The 18,277-nt window shown below is 30.2% G+C and overlaps 2 protein-coding genes across 8 annotated transcripts; both read right to left on the bottom strand.

Annotated features, from left to right (window-relative positions):
• Positions 1-123: 123 nt before the first annotated feature.
• On the bottom strand, positions 124-4,520 carry LOC122627504 (solute carrier family 26 member 6). Of its 5 annotated transcripts, none has more exons than XM_043808634.1 (11): positions 4,490-4,520; positions 3,143-3,262; positions 2,745-3,017; positions 2,472-2,647; positions 2,221-2,385; positions 2,030-2,134; positions 1,815-1,948; positions 1,571-1,733; positions 1,283-1,483; positions 962-1,210; positions 124-879 (listed from the first exon to the last, which is right to left on the bottom strand). In XM_043808634.1, exons 2-11 carry the CDS (start codon positions 3,246-3,248, stop codon positions 442-444), a joined length of 2,010 nt encoding a protein of 669 aa, XP_043664569.1. In that variant the 5' UTR covers positions 3,249-3,262; positions 4,490-4,520; the 3' UTR covers positions 124-441. The 5 variants fall into 5 exon arrangements, with proteins under 5 accessions (XP_043664569.1, XP_043664570.1, XP_043664568.1 ...); XM_043808635.1 differs by lacking the exon at positions 4,490-4,520 and having other exon boundaries at positions 124-575; positions 661-879; positions 3,143-3,763; XM_043808633.1 differs by lacking the exon at positions 4,490-4,520 and adding an exon at positions 3,569-3,761.
• Positions 4,521-6,067: 1,547 nt separating this feature from the next.
• LOC122627505 (tyrosine-protein phosphatase non-receptor type 7-like) lies at positions 6,068-17,581 on the bottom strand. 3 transcript variants are annotated; one of them, XM_043808639.1, is made up of 8 exons: positions 17,396-17,581; positions 15,815-16,024; positions 9,063-9,255; positions 8,804-8,981; positions 8,050-8,688; positions 7,658-7,953; positions 7,368-7,577; positions 6,068-7,244 (listed from the first exon to the last, which is right to left on the bottom strand). In XM_043808639.1, exons 3-8 carry the CDS (start codon positions 9,083-9,085, stop codon positions 7,133-7,135), a joined length of 1,458 nt encoding a protein of 485 aa, XP_043664574.1. In that variant the 5' UTR covers positions 9,086-9,255; positions 15,815-16,024; positions 17,396-17,581; the 3' UTR covers positions 6,068-7,132. The 3 variants fall into 3 exon arrangements, with proteins under 3 accessions (XP_043664574.1, XP_043664573.1, XP_043664572.1); XM_043808638.1 differs by lacking the exons at positions 15,815-16,024; positions 17,396-17,581 and adding an exon at positions 10,950-11,701; XM_043808637.1 differs by lacking the exons at positions 15,815-16,024; positions 17,396-17,581 and adding an exon at positions 10,059-10,545.
• Positions 17,582-18,277: the final 696 nt, after the last annotated feature.

The raw sequence follows: 18,277 nt of genomic DNA on the forward strand, positions 1-18,277 counted from the left end.
TGTGTATATATACATATATATTTATTTTTATACAAATCTAATTATTATCGTCGGTAGGTCATTTTTTTATATGTATATAATTGTCATTTTAAAGCTATTTGTAGAAACAAAAACATTTACACATAGTTTCAAAAATATATTTTATTGTATAATTGTCATGTATATTATGTACATAATAAGGCTTAATATTTGCCAAGTCCTTTTTAAGTATAAATGTACATTTGTCATTTTTATGCCATATGATAAAAAATATAAGTACAACGATATATTTTGTATTAGAACTTCAAATTGACTTGTTCCATTAAAATGTGTACAGTATACATGGTTTGACCTCTCATTATCAGAAGATAATTAAAGTATTATACAAAAATAATATTTTTTAATTACATTTCATTCTAAACTGATATATTGATATATTCTTAAGTACAATATATTATATGGTCATCTTGATAAAAGAGTAGATCGACAATAAGATACAGCATCTTCTATAGTCGCAAAAATTTTAAATGAGAGTTCTTTATATGTATACATTTCACATTTTTTTATCATCTCAAATATTGGACTGGAACAACTAGCTAAATAAAAATGTATTTGAATTTCAGTAAATTCTGAAGCTACTGCATGTATTACGTTAACACCTGTCGGATCTATATAACTTACTGCACTCATATTCATAATAATACAACGTAACCCGTCCTTATGTTCAAAATCTTGGTCATCTAAATGAATACCCTTTTGCTTAAGTTTTATTCTTTGTCTAATAACTTTTTGTGGATTAATACCTATTAGTTTATATACTTCAGATTTAAAATGAGCACTATTTGCAAAATTTAAACTTCCACAGTAATGAAAAATTTTGACTCCTTCTATTTCCTTTGCCTGTGAACGTAATAAATAAGATTTATAATATAATTTCATATGAAATTATTTAGATACAATTAAAAAAATGTTGGAATCTTACCGCTTTGTATCTATTAAGATCTAAATATAAATCTGAATTTGGTATGTGACCTAATAAACATGTATATGGTCTAATACTCTGCAATAATACACTTGCAAGTGAAACTATCAATCCTGCTAATAATCCTATATCAATACTAACTAGTATTACGATAAAAAACGTTACAATCCATATTATAGCATCAGATTTACTTAACTTCCAAAACTTAATTAATTGTGTAGCTTGTTGTAACATTCCTTTTAAAGCTACCTAAAAATAATAATGGGTTATAATATATTAATTTTTATATTTAAATTGTTTCACTTGTTATATTTTACTTACTACTATAATTGAAGCTAGAATACATCTTGGAAGTGGTTCAAAGAAAGGACCTATCCATAAAAGAATGATCAATAGTATGGAACACGATACAATACTAGCGATCTGAGAACGACCACCTACTGTTTGTTGGATCAAAGATCTGCTTAAAGATGCTGAAAATGGCATACATGAAAAAAAAGATCCAACTATATTGCTGACTCCCTACAATTAAAAAAGAAGCAATATATATCATACTAACTTAGTAATATAAATAAAAGATATAAAATTATTAATATATGACATTTTTACCATAGCAAATAGTTCTTGATTCGAGTCTACTTCATAATTAAGTTTCTGAGCAAATATTAAAGCCATTGACATGGTGATCGTATAAGAAACCATAGTTATTGCAATACTATCTACTGCAACTAAAGGCAATAATTCTAATGTCGGTAATTCTGCTGTTGGTAATCTGATTTAAGGCACCTTAAAACTGAATACAATTTAATCATCGTAAAACTTAATTTTATGCAATTAGAAAAGTTATACGTACCCTGTAGGAATGTGTCCCACATTTTGGATATTGTATACTTCAGTTAAATTGCCATATTTAGACACCAAGGTACCACTAACAACAGCAATAAGTTCTATGGGTATAGGAACACCACATTTTTTGCCAGCCCATGGCTAATATAAAAACATATATATATATATATGTTTACTTTTGCGTTGTAAAATATTTATAAATAGATAACGCAACACACTTACTTTGATAAATTCGTTATTAAAGACCATAATAATAATTGCTATTGTTGATACAATTGCAGATGCAATATTTATATTCGATATTTCTTTGACTATACTTATAACAGTCTGAAAGTATAAAAATTATATCAGATTATATATTATATATTTTCCTATATTAGCCACAATATTTCTTCAAAACTAATTATACATACTTGAATAAGTTTGAAGTAACCTTTCTGTTTTGGAAGTTTTAAGCCTAAGAGATCTTTGATCTGCGATAGCAGAACATGGACCGCAGCACCTGTAGTAAAGCTATTGACTAATGTTTCGCTAAGTAATGTGCTTATAACTCCTAATCGAAATATATACATTATGATCTAGAAAAATATCTTTGTTGAATTTATTTCTTTATTATATGTATAAGGACGAAGCTGTATAGAAGGATAGAATCTTAGAAACTTACTTGGAATATTCCAACTGATAACGTAACCGCTGTTGCTACTTGAATTGGTGTAAATGAATTATATTCTTTATCCACTTGTGCAAATGTTGTAGAAGTTACATTTCTATGATCGCTTAATGGTACCGAGTACGATGTCACAGCTTTACCGGTCATAAGACAAACAACAGCGAATGTTCCTATACACGAATACAAAGTGATTTCATGAATACTTAAATCATAATTTTTTATAGTATATATCTAATGTATAATTTGTTAAGTATTCTTAATAGTTACCCATCGATACATGCTTTGATGTACCAAAAAAAAAATATACTAAAACTGGAAAGAATGCCATGTATATTCCAACTACAGGTGGTAAATTTCCTAAAAGCGCATAGGCCATTCCTTGTGGAATATGCATGATTGCTACGGTTAAGCCCGATATCATATCATAAACCAAATCATCTTTCCATCTATATCGTTTAAGCCATGTTACAGCTGGTATCGATGAACTAATGCATGATTTCCAATTTTTACATTTTATTAATTCTTTTATATATCGAGCCACTGCAAACGATAAAGCAATTCATTGTTGAATTATATTATTGGCATCAAAAGCTAATTAAAAACAAATTAGTAAACTAAGATTATTATATTTCATATTACGAATAAAACTTTTAATACAAACTTACGAGATGTCCTAGGTCGTTCGTAACAATAATCCACGTTTAAAGTTTCTTGTTCATAAAGTGGTCTTTCTACTCGTAATTGCAACAAAACGTCATCCTGTTTCCCCATATTATTTCAGTTATCTAAAAAAAACTAAATGTTTATAATTACAAGATAAATAAAAATCACTATAGACTTTTATCTATAAAAACTTTTCTCGTCAAATATTTCGAGCTTGTTATAATGAACGAATTTAAAAATTCTGCTCTTCAAGATCGACGGATTAAATAGAACTGATCGCATTTCTCAAATAAAGATTCGTGGTTAACTTTTATACATTTCTTTGTTAGTTTTCATAAATGTATCATAAAAATATTTTCACAAATGTAAACATATATACGATTTATCTTTATTATATCATTATATTAATCGACACATGTGTTTAATACTTTTAATCCGACATTCGCTCGGTCACGAGTTATCCCGTGATCTAAACTACTCGTAGGTGTTTCTCTATAATATCATTGATTATATATCCTATTGCGGTAATAATCATATTTGTTTTTTTTTTTTTTCTTTTACTCAATCATCATTATTATTTCATTAAATCGTAATCATAATGATAATTATATTTTACGTAATATGACACGATTATTATGTGTACGATATTATAATATTACGCAATAATAATTATAATAATAATCCTTCAATTTATTTTTATATTTTCACGATGCAATTCTATATATGCGTATATACATATACATATACACATATCTTCTATATAATATATATACACATACACATACACACACACACACATATATATATACACAGTATAATATTTAAAAATAAAATGTTTTAATTTATAACGAAGATGTTTATGTTACTCGTTAACATTGATTATTTTTAAATGATATAAACATTATTGTTTACTTCTTTATTATCGCATCAACATTGTCTTTATTTAAAACAGTCTTTGTCATTCTATATCGTACGGTACAATGAAGTACGGTACAATGAGGTCAACGAAGGACAGAATATTAGAATTTATCTTTTAGATTTTTTTTTGTAAATTCATTATTTGCATGCGTTCGAATCACAAATTTTTTAAACAAAATAATTTTTTTTCTTGTTAGACAAGTACGAGTGATACAAGCGCTATCTAGCCAAATCAATATAAACAAAAATATTCGAATAACGAGGGTATTCGAATTTTATAATCAAATATTTAGGAAATGATATTACTATTTTTTAGTTTATAATCCAAAGAAAATTGAAGATATAGAGAAAATGTAGAAATTGCAATTTTAATTACCGCGCGATTGACAAAGTTATCATGGCGGCTGAAATTTGATTAGCTGTTAACTTACCCGCGATATAAAGCGTAATTTAAATTTTCTGTGATTAATAATATATTAACTAATAGAATATAATTATTCATTAATGTTTAAACAAATATTTAAATATGTGAATAATCATTATAAGAACGATGTTTACTCGTTAAATTATAGAGATAAACTAACTAATCGAGCATTACTGACAAGGAGATAATCTTCAAGGTTTCTTTATCTCATATTAATTTAAAGTGAATATAGATAAAATAGATATTAATCTGATTAATACTTTACATATATGCATAGTAGCGCCGGTACTAAAGTGATCTTCAAGATATTTTTATCATATTAATTTGAAATGAATATATAGATTAAATAGGTATTAATATGATTAATACTTTATATATATCCATGGATACTATAAACATTTATTACGTCACATAAGTACAATTGAACACCAAGGGGCTGCTAAATTATAATTATTGTTATATTCTTGATACAATTAGTTAGTCATATGCGACTTTGCACAGACATAAATAATTTATATACTCTCGCTTTGCTTAAACAAATACATACTCTCTTAAATATATTTTTTGCTCTCTGTACAATGTATGTACAATATACATATATATGTATATATCACAATCTCTTTCTCTCTTCATACATTCATCAAACATCTATCCTAGAATTGTAAACTTCGAGGAATAATAATTATGAATAATCTGGAAGAGTAGCATAAATTAAAGCAAATACTGTTAACACGCTGTTGAGGTAAATAGGAAGGTTTTGATTATTATATAAAAGGAGCAATTTTTCCTGTATAGAATAACTGCGAATTAAGAAGTTGTATATCTATTTGAAAAATGTTTGAATTAAATATATTACTAAACGCATAAAATGCTGGAATTGTAATATATAACGATTAGGTAAATATAATCCAGAGTTTTCAATAAAAATAAATATAATATAGAAATATATAGCAGGAATTCAATAATTTACTGAGAAGATAATCTGTACATATCGATTTAGGAATAATATACATACAAAAGAATGTGTTTTATATCATCTAAAAATTAATGCAACCATTATTTGTATGTTTTAAATATATATATATATTTATTTATTTTAAATATATATATATATACTTATATATATATATATATATATATATATATATATATATATTGATTTTACGATATATTTTATGCCTGTGTATATATACTGTATATAATTTACCGACAATGCAAAATAATGTACACACTTCTAAGATCTTTCGAAATTAAATTTAAATATTTTACCATAAACCGCTTATTGCAATTCGTGCCACCAAAAAATGGGGTAACGTAAATCACATTTATTGTCAGCTAAATATTAATCCTTGTTACAAACAAGAGTTAATTGTACACAGAGACATTCATATGTCCGATATTTTCACGTTAATTATCATATAATGTTACACACATTCACCCATTATTAATATTAAATATTGATTGGCATGTGAAGCAACAAACGGAATAAATAACTAAATCTATATATACATTGGTAGATACAATAGTAAGAGTTTCATTTTGCTTTGCTTTTTTTTTTTTTTTTTTTTTTTTTTTTTTTATAATGAAGAGATTCTAAATATTATCGAAATAAAAAGTACTGTTTATAATCTAAAATATTTAAATAATATTATTTTAAACTACTGAACTGTATTATTTTAAAATTTGATTCGTGAAGTTTTCAAAATTTTTACTACATATTGAACTAATAGTCATATTGTACTCTTTACATTCAGTCTTTGCTTGTAAGTTAAATAAAAATCATGAAAATCATAGTCCATGTTAAACATCAAACTCCAAAATCAACTAGGAACTACAAATAGGATAAGAGCGTTTATATGACATGGGTCCCAAATTCTTCGTCATTCATTTTCTATCATTCAAATTTCAATCATTCATAGTCCAATAAAACAGTTATAATTAATCCCTGGAATCTGCATATCAGGGCAGTTCAGTTATTTTATATTTAATAGCATTGAAGAGCTAAAGAAGGACTACTTCATATTTGAGAGTATAAGGTGAAATAGTGAAAATTTTCACTTCACACTTGTTTTTTTTTTTTTTTTTCCGTCAAACCTACAAAAACTTATATATTTTGTGCCACGTACGGAATGTATATAAACGTGAATTAAAAAATGCAACAACCCCATAAAAATTAAAAAGAAAATAAATATGTTTTATCTGGCAAATAGTGGGCATTTCTATGAGAATGTAATATTTAAATTGTTACAGTAAAGTTATTCAATCGCATTTTTTGTACAAATATGTTCCACATAATCAGTACTTGTTCATTAAAGATGAATTTTACTTTGATTTTTAATTTAGCATAAAAAATGCTTTTTTAGTAGGATAGATGATCAAATGATAAATAATTGAGAAATTTTTACGCGACTCATATCAATTGTTAACGGTTTGTCATGGCAGTATAGAATGGCAGCATATTAGATGAGGCAAAATTCATCCAAGTGTTGAAATAGTTGAGACCTCCTTGCTTACCTCAAGGCTGACACTGAGATTCGTTTGAAACTATTTTTTGTTGTTGTTGTTTTGTGGCAGACGTGCATATCTGGACGAAATAGGATTGTTGTAGGCAACAGTACTTGCTTCTTTAATAATCATTCAAAGCAATTATTTATTCCCTTGATACAGATGTTTTGCCATCGAGTGTTTGTTCAAATAAACAAAGTGCTCGATGAACAAATTCATACTGTTCCGCAGTTTGAACCATACCTCCTCTGTCATACCTTAAATAAAATTATGATGTTATGAGTATCAGAGATTTTATAAAATCGCATATACTGTTTAAGTTGTATAATTTAAAAAATTATAAAATTATAAACAAATTAAAAAATTTATAAAATTCTCACCTCATTTGACATAGGATACCTAGTACATCAACATTACCATCTCTTAAGAGTTGAGTCATTCCTATTGCTAATGCTATGAAACATCCAGTGCGTCCAATACCTGCACTACAGTGTACCACTACAGGCCCAGAGAGAGCATTTACTTCTGCAGCTAGATTAACAAGAGCATCTGCTGCTTGAGGTACAGCATGATCTGGCCATGAATCATACCTATCGAAGTCATTTGCTATAAGATCTCTTTTCTTGATAACACATTACGTTTTATTTTTATTAATACAAATATCAGTTACCAATAATGCTGTACGTGACGTCTTTCTTTTTCGTATCTAATCTCCAAATCTCTAACGGTATAACTATCTTTGTTATTGATAGAGTTAACTATAATCGTGAAAGGACCAGCTTGCAAACGATTATTTTTATCTAAAGGAAAGTAGATGTCACATTTCGTTTTAGCAGCTTCATGTAATCTCGTCATCATAACAATCACAGGAACTTTTTCTGCCCAAACCATTTTCCAGAAATCTCCCACTGTATGAGCTAATGGTCCTTGTGTTGCGATATAACGTGCATCTTCTCCATCATATCCCTGTTAATTATTAGAAATATTATCCGAATTACGTCATAATTCATTTTGTAAAATGACCTTTCAGAATGAATCTACAATATTGTATCTTCTGCTTACCCTGATATAATTGGCGTTTATATAACTAGAAAGTGGATCATCAGAAGAACCTGGTAAAACTGGTAAAACCACTCTAGATTGTGGATTGGGTAATACGGTACAATATCTATTTTTTACTCCAGCTCCACATATATCAACTTTTTCAGGAAGATTCAATGGTACTTCCCAAAATTCTTTATGTAGTGATGCAGGATCACTTATTGCTTTTTTCAATTGAGTTCTAGATAAGACATTTCCAGCACTCAGTAAAAATTCTTCCGCTGTACATTCGCGAGTTGGGGTGACCATATGAGGTGGACTTTCAGGTGCTGGTGCTAGTTCTATAGTCAAACTTGCACTCGAACCACGCCGTTCTAATAATCCTTTTGCCTTTACGCGAATTGGCTCTATTTTTCGTTCTGGTGTAGCCACAGCCATTATTTCTGGTAAACCAGAAGTAGCTGTAGAAGGTTTTTCTTTTTGCGTAGATACTGATGGTTTTGTTACCGATTGAGGAACCCATTGTGCTTCCACAGAACTCTGAGTACCCTTCCCAGTTTTATCTGTACGGCCCACCATTCCTTCTTCTACTAGACCTCTCCTGTCACCATCTTCTGTATTTTTTTCACGCGACATTTGTTTCCGTAGCCATAACAAGATCTATTAAATAAAAGTTTTTTTATTTATATTTCGTTGCAGCATAAGGAAGTTTTCGTTATTCACGAAAGAATTAGAAGAGTTATATATCAGAATTTTTTCTATTACGATTTCTTACCAGAAATGTAAATAAAATAGCACCGGCAATGGCGCAAAGTGCTACGAAAAGAGGCAACTGCCAATCTAGCCATGATAGAGTAGCAGTAGAGCGAACCTCCTGACCTGTACGGGTACTGAGTTGAGCTGCTTGCAAATCCATACCAGCATCATCCAGTCCCGTCGTGGACTGCCGGATCCTATATTACATCAGACAAAATCTATGCATCGTTTCTAATATAATTTTGATAGAATCAAGAAGAATTTTTTATATCTTATACCTGTGATGAGATCGAGCAGACATTCCCTCGGTAGACGGCAGTAAAGAGATTGGTAGCACAGTATCTGTGTGCCACCTTTGTTCTGTGATTAAGTAGAATTTTTCCAAAGGTTTTGTATTATCATCATTGATTGAAGAGTCATATTGATCTGCATCATTTACATAATGATGACTCAATGGTATTCCTGTACCTCCTATAACAACGAGGATTTATTAATGAAATTTATAAATTTTTGGTGGGATTTGATAAAAATAATTATTATAATAAAAATAGTCTTTTTATTAATGTTTCAAAACTATTGAAGAAATGCTACAAAGAAAATAATATTAAATGTATTACAGTACATTAAACAACTATATCCTAGCAATTGTCCTTGAGCTTAAACATATACATTTTTGACCTATCTTCTTATACAAATAATATAAATAAATATTGACCTCATCTCGTATCTTTAAAAAATGCGTTGATATAGTGAGCAGTAGATTGATAATATAACAACATGGAAAGAAAAAAGAAATTTAAATAAAAAATAACAACGATTAATATAAAATTGTTTAATTCGTAAAGAGGATGTAAATACCACGCGTTTATGAACGAAGTATTAAGAAAATTTAAAGCGAATGGGGAAAAGAGGGGTTTAGTGTAGCACGGTAATGAGCAGATGCAGTCTACGCCAATGAAAGCACTGCATGTGACAAGTAGATGAATAACATCATTCCAGTCACAAATACAAACTCGGTCAGAGAGATAGAAAGAGAGGTGTATAACACACGCGCATCCTTGTTTGCGTTGATACATGGGCGCCTTTCACGCGAGAAAATACACATACACACACACACGCGTATGTGTACGCACACACATATACATATATACAAGTACGAAACCCTCACAAACAAAGTACATCCTGTTTGCCGCTGATACATAACGTTGTCTTGTGTACGAAGGAAGTACACGATAAAACTATGAAAAAGATATCAATTAAAATATCGTAAATACCTTGAATGAGAAGTACGTAAGTTAGGACGACGAGAAACGTCTGGTTAACAGTAAAGTGCACTTTGTGATTTAAAACTAGCGGTTGAGAGTACGTCAAAACCGCCATGTTCATGTGAAAACAGCCGAATAGACCTTCCTGCGCAAGCTCCGTGTTCGAACTGTCGCGAGTATACGAGCGAGTGCTGACCTGGGCTTCGGTTTCTCTCGGCCTCGTTCGGCCGTCTCCGTACGTTTGGTTCACTTAAGAGCGAGGTAGCGTGCCTCGGCCAATCACGGCTAACGCGTGGTCTGAATGCCAACCAATCGTGACACGAGTTTACTACCAGTATTGAGAATTTGGCGGGAGGGAGACGATGTGAATGAACGTCAAGCACGTGCGAATAAACGATAGTAATGCACCTTTCCGGAACGCGATCGTCCACCGAAGAAGGTGGTGGACTTTCAAGGTCGATCTTTTTGCCGTTACTTTTGCTTTTTTTCTTTTTTCTTTCTTACGACGTATCTCGGCATACATACATGCATACAGCATACATACATACATACATACATACATACATACATACATACATACATACATATATATATATATACATACATATGTGTATATATATTTATATACGTAAGAAATCAAAAATAGAAAAAATAATGAGTAATCATATTTCTATGTAGAGCCTTATATGTTTCTCTATCGAATTGTTCTATGATGTTTCACAAGATAAAAAATAATTTATTACGATGTGATGGTAAAGATAATTAAGTCGAACAAAGAATGAATAAGAACGAAATAAGATTATACAAGGGACAGCTTTTCTATAGATCGAACATGACGTTATATGTATGTATGAATTTCACACAATTATACGATTTTCATGAACATAAAATATTGGTTACCGTGCAACAAAATAGCGTCCACGCATTGTCTCATAGTGATAACAATTTTTGAGAACTTTGTTAGTGTATATCCTTCAAAAAATTCCAAAAATCCAAGTTAACAGTCCTTGCTCTTTTTCTCTTGACTTCTCTTTCTTTCTTCTTTTTCTTTTTCTCTCTTATCTCCCCTTTCTGTTATCCTTCTTCTCTTTCTCTCTTTTTCTCCCTTCGCACTTCAAAATAGTTCGAAACTAAACTCGTTCATTTAATTTCATAGAAAAGTAGATGTATACATAGTTCGATATCGATACGAAGCCAACCGAATTTTCACGATCTACACGAAGAAGATTTAAACTCGTCCCTTACGTATTCCTCAAGAATATCTCGGTGATTCAGAAAACCGGATGCTGTTCATTCGTCCCTCTGCCCCATGTGCCCGGTATCCAATATATTCGCTCTGTCGAATCCGCTCTTTTTCCAGTCTATGCTCATTTATCTCCGTGTTTCCTGTGCGAGCCGTTCTCAACGCTATATTTATAATTTGCGTTTGCCCTTGTGTCCCAAGCTTCTCGTTTTCCTGCGTTACGATAAATTGTTCGAATCGAATCGAATTTTACGCTCGTACCAAACGTTTCTTGGAATTATTATTTCTCCGTATCATTATCATTGATTCTCTCGAATATCGCAAAAGCGAAATATTCTCTCTTTTGAAATATTCATAATATTTAATATATAAAAAGTTATTAACATTGAATGTTATTTCCACTCGTCGCTCGCGTAGCAAATTATTATTATTATTATTATTATTATTATTATTATTATTATTATTATTCATTGTTATCATTATTATTATTATCTATCATTATCATCATCATTATTATTATTACTATTATTATTATTATTATTATTATTATTATTATTATTATTATTATTATTATTATTATTATTATTATTATTTATCTATATAATATAATATAGAAAAAGAAAGCAATGTTATTGCATATTCGATTTTTCATGTATCTGAATTACCTTTGGTTATCCACAACGTAACAATGCTAACCGACTATCATTGTTGGAGTAGGTAAAAAAAATCAATAAACTACCCGACGGAACTGAATCTGACTCTTGCGATATCTCCGTTTGTATTGTATCGTACATACGTAAGTAGTACGTACTTATATGAATATCACATATATATACATATTCCATATATTCTCTATGAGTAGTAACAAAGCGCTATTGCCTGTTCCTTCGTATACGATAATTTTATTATTATTATTATTATCATTATTATTATTATTATTATCATTATTATTATTATTATTATTATTTAATTATAATTATTATGATGATTATTATTATTATTATTATTATTATTATTATTATTATTATTATTATTAATATTATCAAATATGATTATGCGTATGCGAGGACGAGTTTGAGAAGATAATTAAGTGTCTTAAAAAATTTCTCAAAAAATAATTTTTCCTCTTAGTCGAGTCTCCTACGAATCTCCTTCATGTAATATTCTTCTTCTTCTTCTTCTTTTCTTTCGTTTTATTCGTTAATCCTTTCTCTTTTCTTCTTCTTCTCCCATTCCTCCTTTCTTTTTCTCTTTCTTTTTCTGTTTTTTTGTTTCCTTGTATTTTTTTCCTATTTTTTTTTCGGTACGTTTTTATATTTAATTAATCTTCTCCTTTAATTAGTCGTAATGAAAAACAACGAATGATCGTCTTTGAAAAATAGTAACTCTCAATATTCGTGCATTTCCCGTGTCGAGAGGAGATTAAATTCCGAATGATATTCTCACGTAGATATATAGGTAGATAGGAGCCGCAACAGTGGTTGTCATCCTATGTTTGATTTCCATTCGATCGATACCGAAATGCGACTGTTAACTGCGTTCGGCGTACCGTCGACCGTGAGCGAGACATTGAGCCACCAAACATCCTTTGCTTGTAAATGCAAGCTCGTTAAATTCGAAGGGATGACGATGGAAAAAGCGACAATGAATTTTCGTTGTATAAAAGTATAAGTGAATATGTATATATATAATATACACACATATATATATATTCATGTATGTATGTATATATATATATATAAATATATAAATATATATATATATATATATACACTTTTTGGTGTCACGATAGAAAGGCTTAAAGCCTGACGCGTCCGCACGACTCGTAGGACGAGCGTAGAACTGACTGATTTCGAGGCTCCATTCATCCTTCTATGGGGTGCTTGCGAGCTTTCGTAGGGCGCACGCACGCTCCTATCGTGACACGCACTTGCGTGAAATTGCTCGACGCCGATTGGCTTTCGAGGATTCATTCGTTTGCGTGGGCGATCGACGAAAAATCCTTTCTTGGTAGTGTGTGGGTGGATGTTCTTTTGCAGAATTTTTATCATAGACAAATAATAGATAATTCATAATGAAATTAATTTTAAACCCATGTATAATCCCAAATAGAACAAGAAATATTTGTACTCTTTAGACAAGGAATTTCAATTTCAAAAATTGTAACGAGAAATTTGTAATATTATTTGTATTGCAGTGATATAATTATACTATATTATTTACAAATTATATCAAAAGAATATCTCGGATACGAAGTAATAATTTTAAGGTAAGAGTATGTAGTGAACAAATTTTTTAAAAATACGAATTTATATCTGATAGTGTTGCTTTTTTCAAAGTTACAGAGTTAAATGAGTGAAAAAGAAAGAGAAATAAAAAAAAAAAAAAAAAAAAAGAAAAAATAAAGAGAAACATAAATGATCACTTCTCTTTCCTTTTTATTTTCTCTTTTTCTCTTAAGCTTTTTCTATTTTGTCGTAAAAATATTTTCGTCGTTCGTTAATTCAAGGATTGCATTTTCTTTCTCTTTTTCCCATTTCTTTTTTTCTCTCTTTTTTTTATTTTTTTTTATTTTTTCAAAGGGCGAGGGGTTGAATTTATTATCCGCCTTTGAAAGCATTCGTTAGAGACGGTAGCTACGATAATAGTATGTAATAATTTGTCGAGACAATTCGATGAATTAGCTCGATCGTTTCTCATCGAGATATAGAAAATTACCCTTCTTTCTCTTTTTTTATTTCAATATTTTGTTAGGAGCTTTCGAAGGATGATTCTTGTTCTCGCTGGTGGGACTAAAAATACTGGTAGGGAAATATAAGTAGGTGTATCAACACCACCCACACGTTCCTTGATATTCGATATAATTTCGTTCTGTCTCTTATGATTCGTATTTTATTTACGACCTCCGTTTTTCGCGTGGGAATAGATTAGTTATTCGAAAAATTATCACCATTAGATCGACGAACGTTTCGTGATTTTCTTTTAGTCGATGGTTATTCGCATGCGATTCTAAAAAAAAAAAAAAAAAATACAAAAGAGAAAAAGAAAAGGAAAGAAAAGAATTTCTATCGATAATCTTGCTCGCGTTTTTTTCTTTTTTTTTTTTTTTTTTTTTCTTTCGGATGGAAAATATTTAGATATGTGAATTTCGTTGCCGAGCTAAAGAAAATAACATTTATGTTTTATGTATGTACATACGTATACATATATGTTAAAGCAAATATAACAATTGTGTTATTAGAATGCGCACGTTGAACGAGGCCCACGTAACATAAATAGATATCTACCTCTCTTATTAATCTAGATATATATTTATTCATCTAGATATATATACCTATTCATCTTTTCTTCTCCTTTCTCTTCTTATTCTACTTTATTTTCATATGCTTTACGCTGATATGATGAATCGAGGTGAACCGAAAAGCAAGCGTTCGAGCGTTATCGATATCGAGTATTATACGTACATACACATACACGCGCAGAGATGGACCCACCGAGGTCCAAAGGGTTTTCTCCATTCATATGGATCGCTGATCACATACCTATAAAGTTCAGTGAGCGCTCAATGAGATCTCGTTTAAGCGACGTGTTCGACGCTATAAAGCTTCTACTGTTTGTCCCGAGTCATTGGTCGCGAACGATCCTCCTTGCTCACTACTGCAAAAAGTGCTTTTGAGAATCGCATGCCCGGTCCTCTGAGACCTTCCATTGTCCTTTCTATGCACACCGTGTCTGCTACGCCGTGATGCTCCATTTATTTGAAAATATTTCTTCCCCGCATCACCCTTCTCCTCACCCCTCTCTACCTATCCACTTCTTTCCCCTGCCCTTTCCCTTCTACCATTTCACGAGATTTTCTTTTTTTTCTTTCTCTCTTTTTTTTTTTTTTTTTCTATTTAGCAGTTTCGATCGTACGAATTTTACACAAAGACAAAAAAAAAAGGTTGTAAAAAAAATGCTGTCTCCATTGTTAATACCAAAATATTTGACGTTGAATTTTGATTAAAAAAATTTCAAAGCCTTTCCGAACGGAAAGAATAAAGAAATAAAAAGAATGAAATTTCGAAGAAACGTTATATAATTGTAGTCGTTTATAACGTTATTATTATTATTATTAACATAATTTGAATCAAAATCAATATTGACAAGAAATGATTGAAAAATTTTCTTCCTTTCGTTTCATCTAAATTATACTTGAAAATTTGTCTATATCTTCGTTCTGCGAAAGAAGATATTGTTTTTACAAATTCGTATGTAAAATGGATGAATTTTGGGATACGATAAAAAAAATTAATAGGGATATAAAAATGTCTCGTAAAGAGAGAGAGAGAGAGAGAGAGAAAAAGCTTTGCCAAAGGAAAAACAATCGGGGATATAAAAAAGGGAATAAATATGTGTCTATATGTATTTCTTAAGAGCTTCGTTTTCATATGCGCAGACTAATGGGAAAATCGGTATTCAGGTATGTAGGCGTAGGCGTGTCTCTCTTAGGGTAATGAACATAACGACTACAAAGCGGTACCTTGACATTCTCTTCGGAAACGTCCTCGGAGACGGTGGGAGTGTGAATGTTTCTTTTAAAAAAACGATCGTTCCGTTGTTTCCAAAGGGTCCACCAAAAGGACGATGAATTTATTTTTCCAACGCATTCGTTTCCTCCTCCTTTTTCTTAATTTCTTCTTCTTGAATTTTTTTCGTGAAATTAAACCTCAATGTCGTTTTTTCGATATCTCTGTGAAAAAAAGAAAACGAACAATTTTTACTTAAAATCGTTCATCCTTTGCAAGATTATGATATATATCGATATATTCGAAGTAACGTCTTCAAAAAAGAAAAAAGAAAAAAAAAAAAAGAAAAAAAAAGTTTTCCGTTTTTTTTTTTTTTTGTAGACAAAAAATATAACATTAATATTATTTCATTCGAAATAATGTAGAACGAACGAACAATTTTTATTTAAGATAATCTCTTCTTCAATTTTCTTTTTAAATTTTTTTTTTTTTAAATTGAAAATACAAATTTGAGATATCAAGTCGATAGTAATCGAATTATTTAATCAAATTAATAAAAATAAAGTATTTCTTTAATAACCGGAATCATTCATGAATATCGGAAGGAAGTATGGACGATTCATGTCCTTGACGACTAAATATCGATAAAAATAATAAAGAAAATAAAAAAAAAAAAAAAACTACAAAAAGATAATAAAAAGATGACTCTTTCGATCGAATACTTATCAAGTTGATTTCCTTATCATCGACATTTTTTCATATCCGTATTTTTTCAGCTTATCCGCGTTATCTTTAACTTCCGTTTGGAAGACTGACATCATGTAATCGCAAAGTTAATGATCTCTTTTTTATTTTTGTAATTTTTTTTCTTTTTGTTTGACTAGAACGACGCAAACGATATAGATTAAAAAAAGAAATAATCATTTTTTGGACGAATAAAAGTCGTTTGAAAAAATGTAAATATTTAATTGATTTTACTTAAAATTCATTATCTAACTATAAACATTATACTTACGAATAAAGAAAGTATATTAACCATTTCTTTATGTAATTATTATAAAAACAAAAAAAAATGATCAGTCGTTAAAGGTTAATCCTCTAAAAATCAATTTTTTCTTTCTTTTTTTTTTTTTTTATATATATATACAAACGTCAAATTCTAATACTTAGCAAATATTAATTTCGGGATAGGAATTAAAAAAATTAATATAGCGAGAAATATAATAATTTTGCAAGGGGAAATAATAAAATAGGATTTACTAAAGAAGAAATTATCTATACATATATTATAGAGGCTTAAAATATAAGATAATCAATATAGATCTCATTTCCATAAAAATAAAAAAAGAATGACTCATTCCTTGTCTCGTATCTTGCACTAAGTAGTACTCAACAAATATTAGCTTTTGGAATATAAATATAAACTATGATAATTCTGTAACCAAAAATAAGATATATAAAAAAAAATGTATATATATGAGTATATGACTTTAAAGTACATGACATTATATAGGATTAAAATATTAAAGAAAAGTCAACACAGATCTTATTTCTATAAAGATAAAAAAAAGAATGATTCATTCCTTATCTCGTACCTTAGACCTTTTTTCCTTTCTCTCTCTCTCTCTCTCTCTCTCTTTCTCTTTTTCTCTCTTTCTCTCACCCTTTCTTTCTCCACGTGTTCAATTTTTCGATCGTCACTCGGTTCCAGCAATCATATCGATGGTAATAACGACGAACGAAGAGACTACGATGACGACGACAAGGATGATCGTTGAAGATGACGTTATCATTGACGACGATATTTCAAAGTAGATGACGATGATGATGGTGATGATGAAGAGTCGGTGGTGACTCGCGCGTTGCAACCTGCCAGTTGCATCGGACGCATCTGAATGGCGTCTGAACGGGTTGCAAAATGACGGCCAACTGCATTCACCTCTTTCGGTGGTGGCCGTGGAGGGTGGTGCGAGGTGGAGTGCAGACGCGCGCATTCGTGACACGGATACGAGGCAACCCCCCTTCGATACAGTGTCGTGGCCTCGCTTTTACCACCCCTTCGAGTACGTACGGCTATGTGCTACCACCTAACGACGAGGACTCTTCGTGTGTCGGAGCTTCGTTTAAATATCCTCCTATGGTTTACACAGAGAATTTTTCATTCTCTTTTACGTTCTATTTTTCTTTTTTGGAACCTATCTTTTTTCCTTCTTTTTCATTTTTTTTTTTCTAATTTATGCAACAATGAAAAAGTTGTCGTTGTCGTCGTTGTTATCGTTGTTACTTCTTATATCTATGAATTAGTAAGGGGATGTTATATGCTTTTTATAAATTTCTTGACCTAAAATCTTTTTTCCACATTCTTTTTTTATTTTACACAACGATCAAGTGATTTCTCAAACGATTATTTATGAATGATGTAAAAGCAATATTTGTATTTTCATGAGGAAAATTTGTTTATGTGAAATAATGTAGAT

This window comes from Vespula pensylvanica, chromosome 3 (genome assembly GCF_014466175.1).
Source record: "Vespula pensylvanica isolate Volc-1 chromosome 3, ASM1446617v1, whole genome shotgun sequence".
Taxonomy (NCBI): Eukaryota; Metazoa; Arthropoda; class Insecta; order Hymenoptera; family Vespidae; genus Vespula; species Vespula pensylvanica.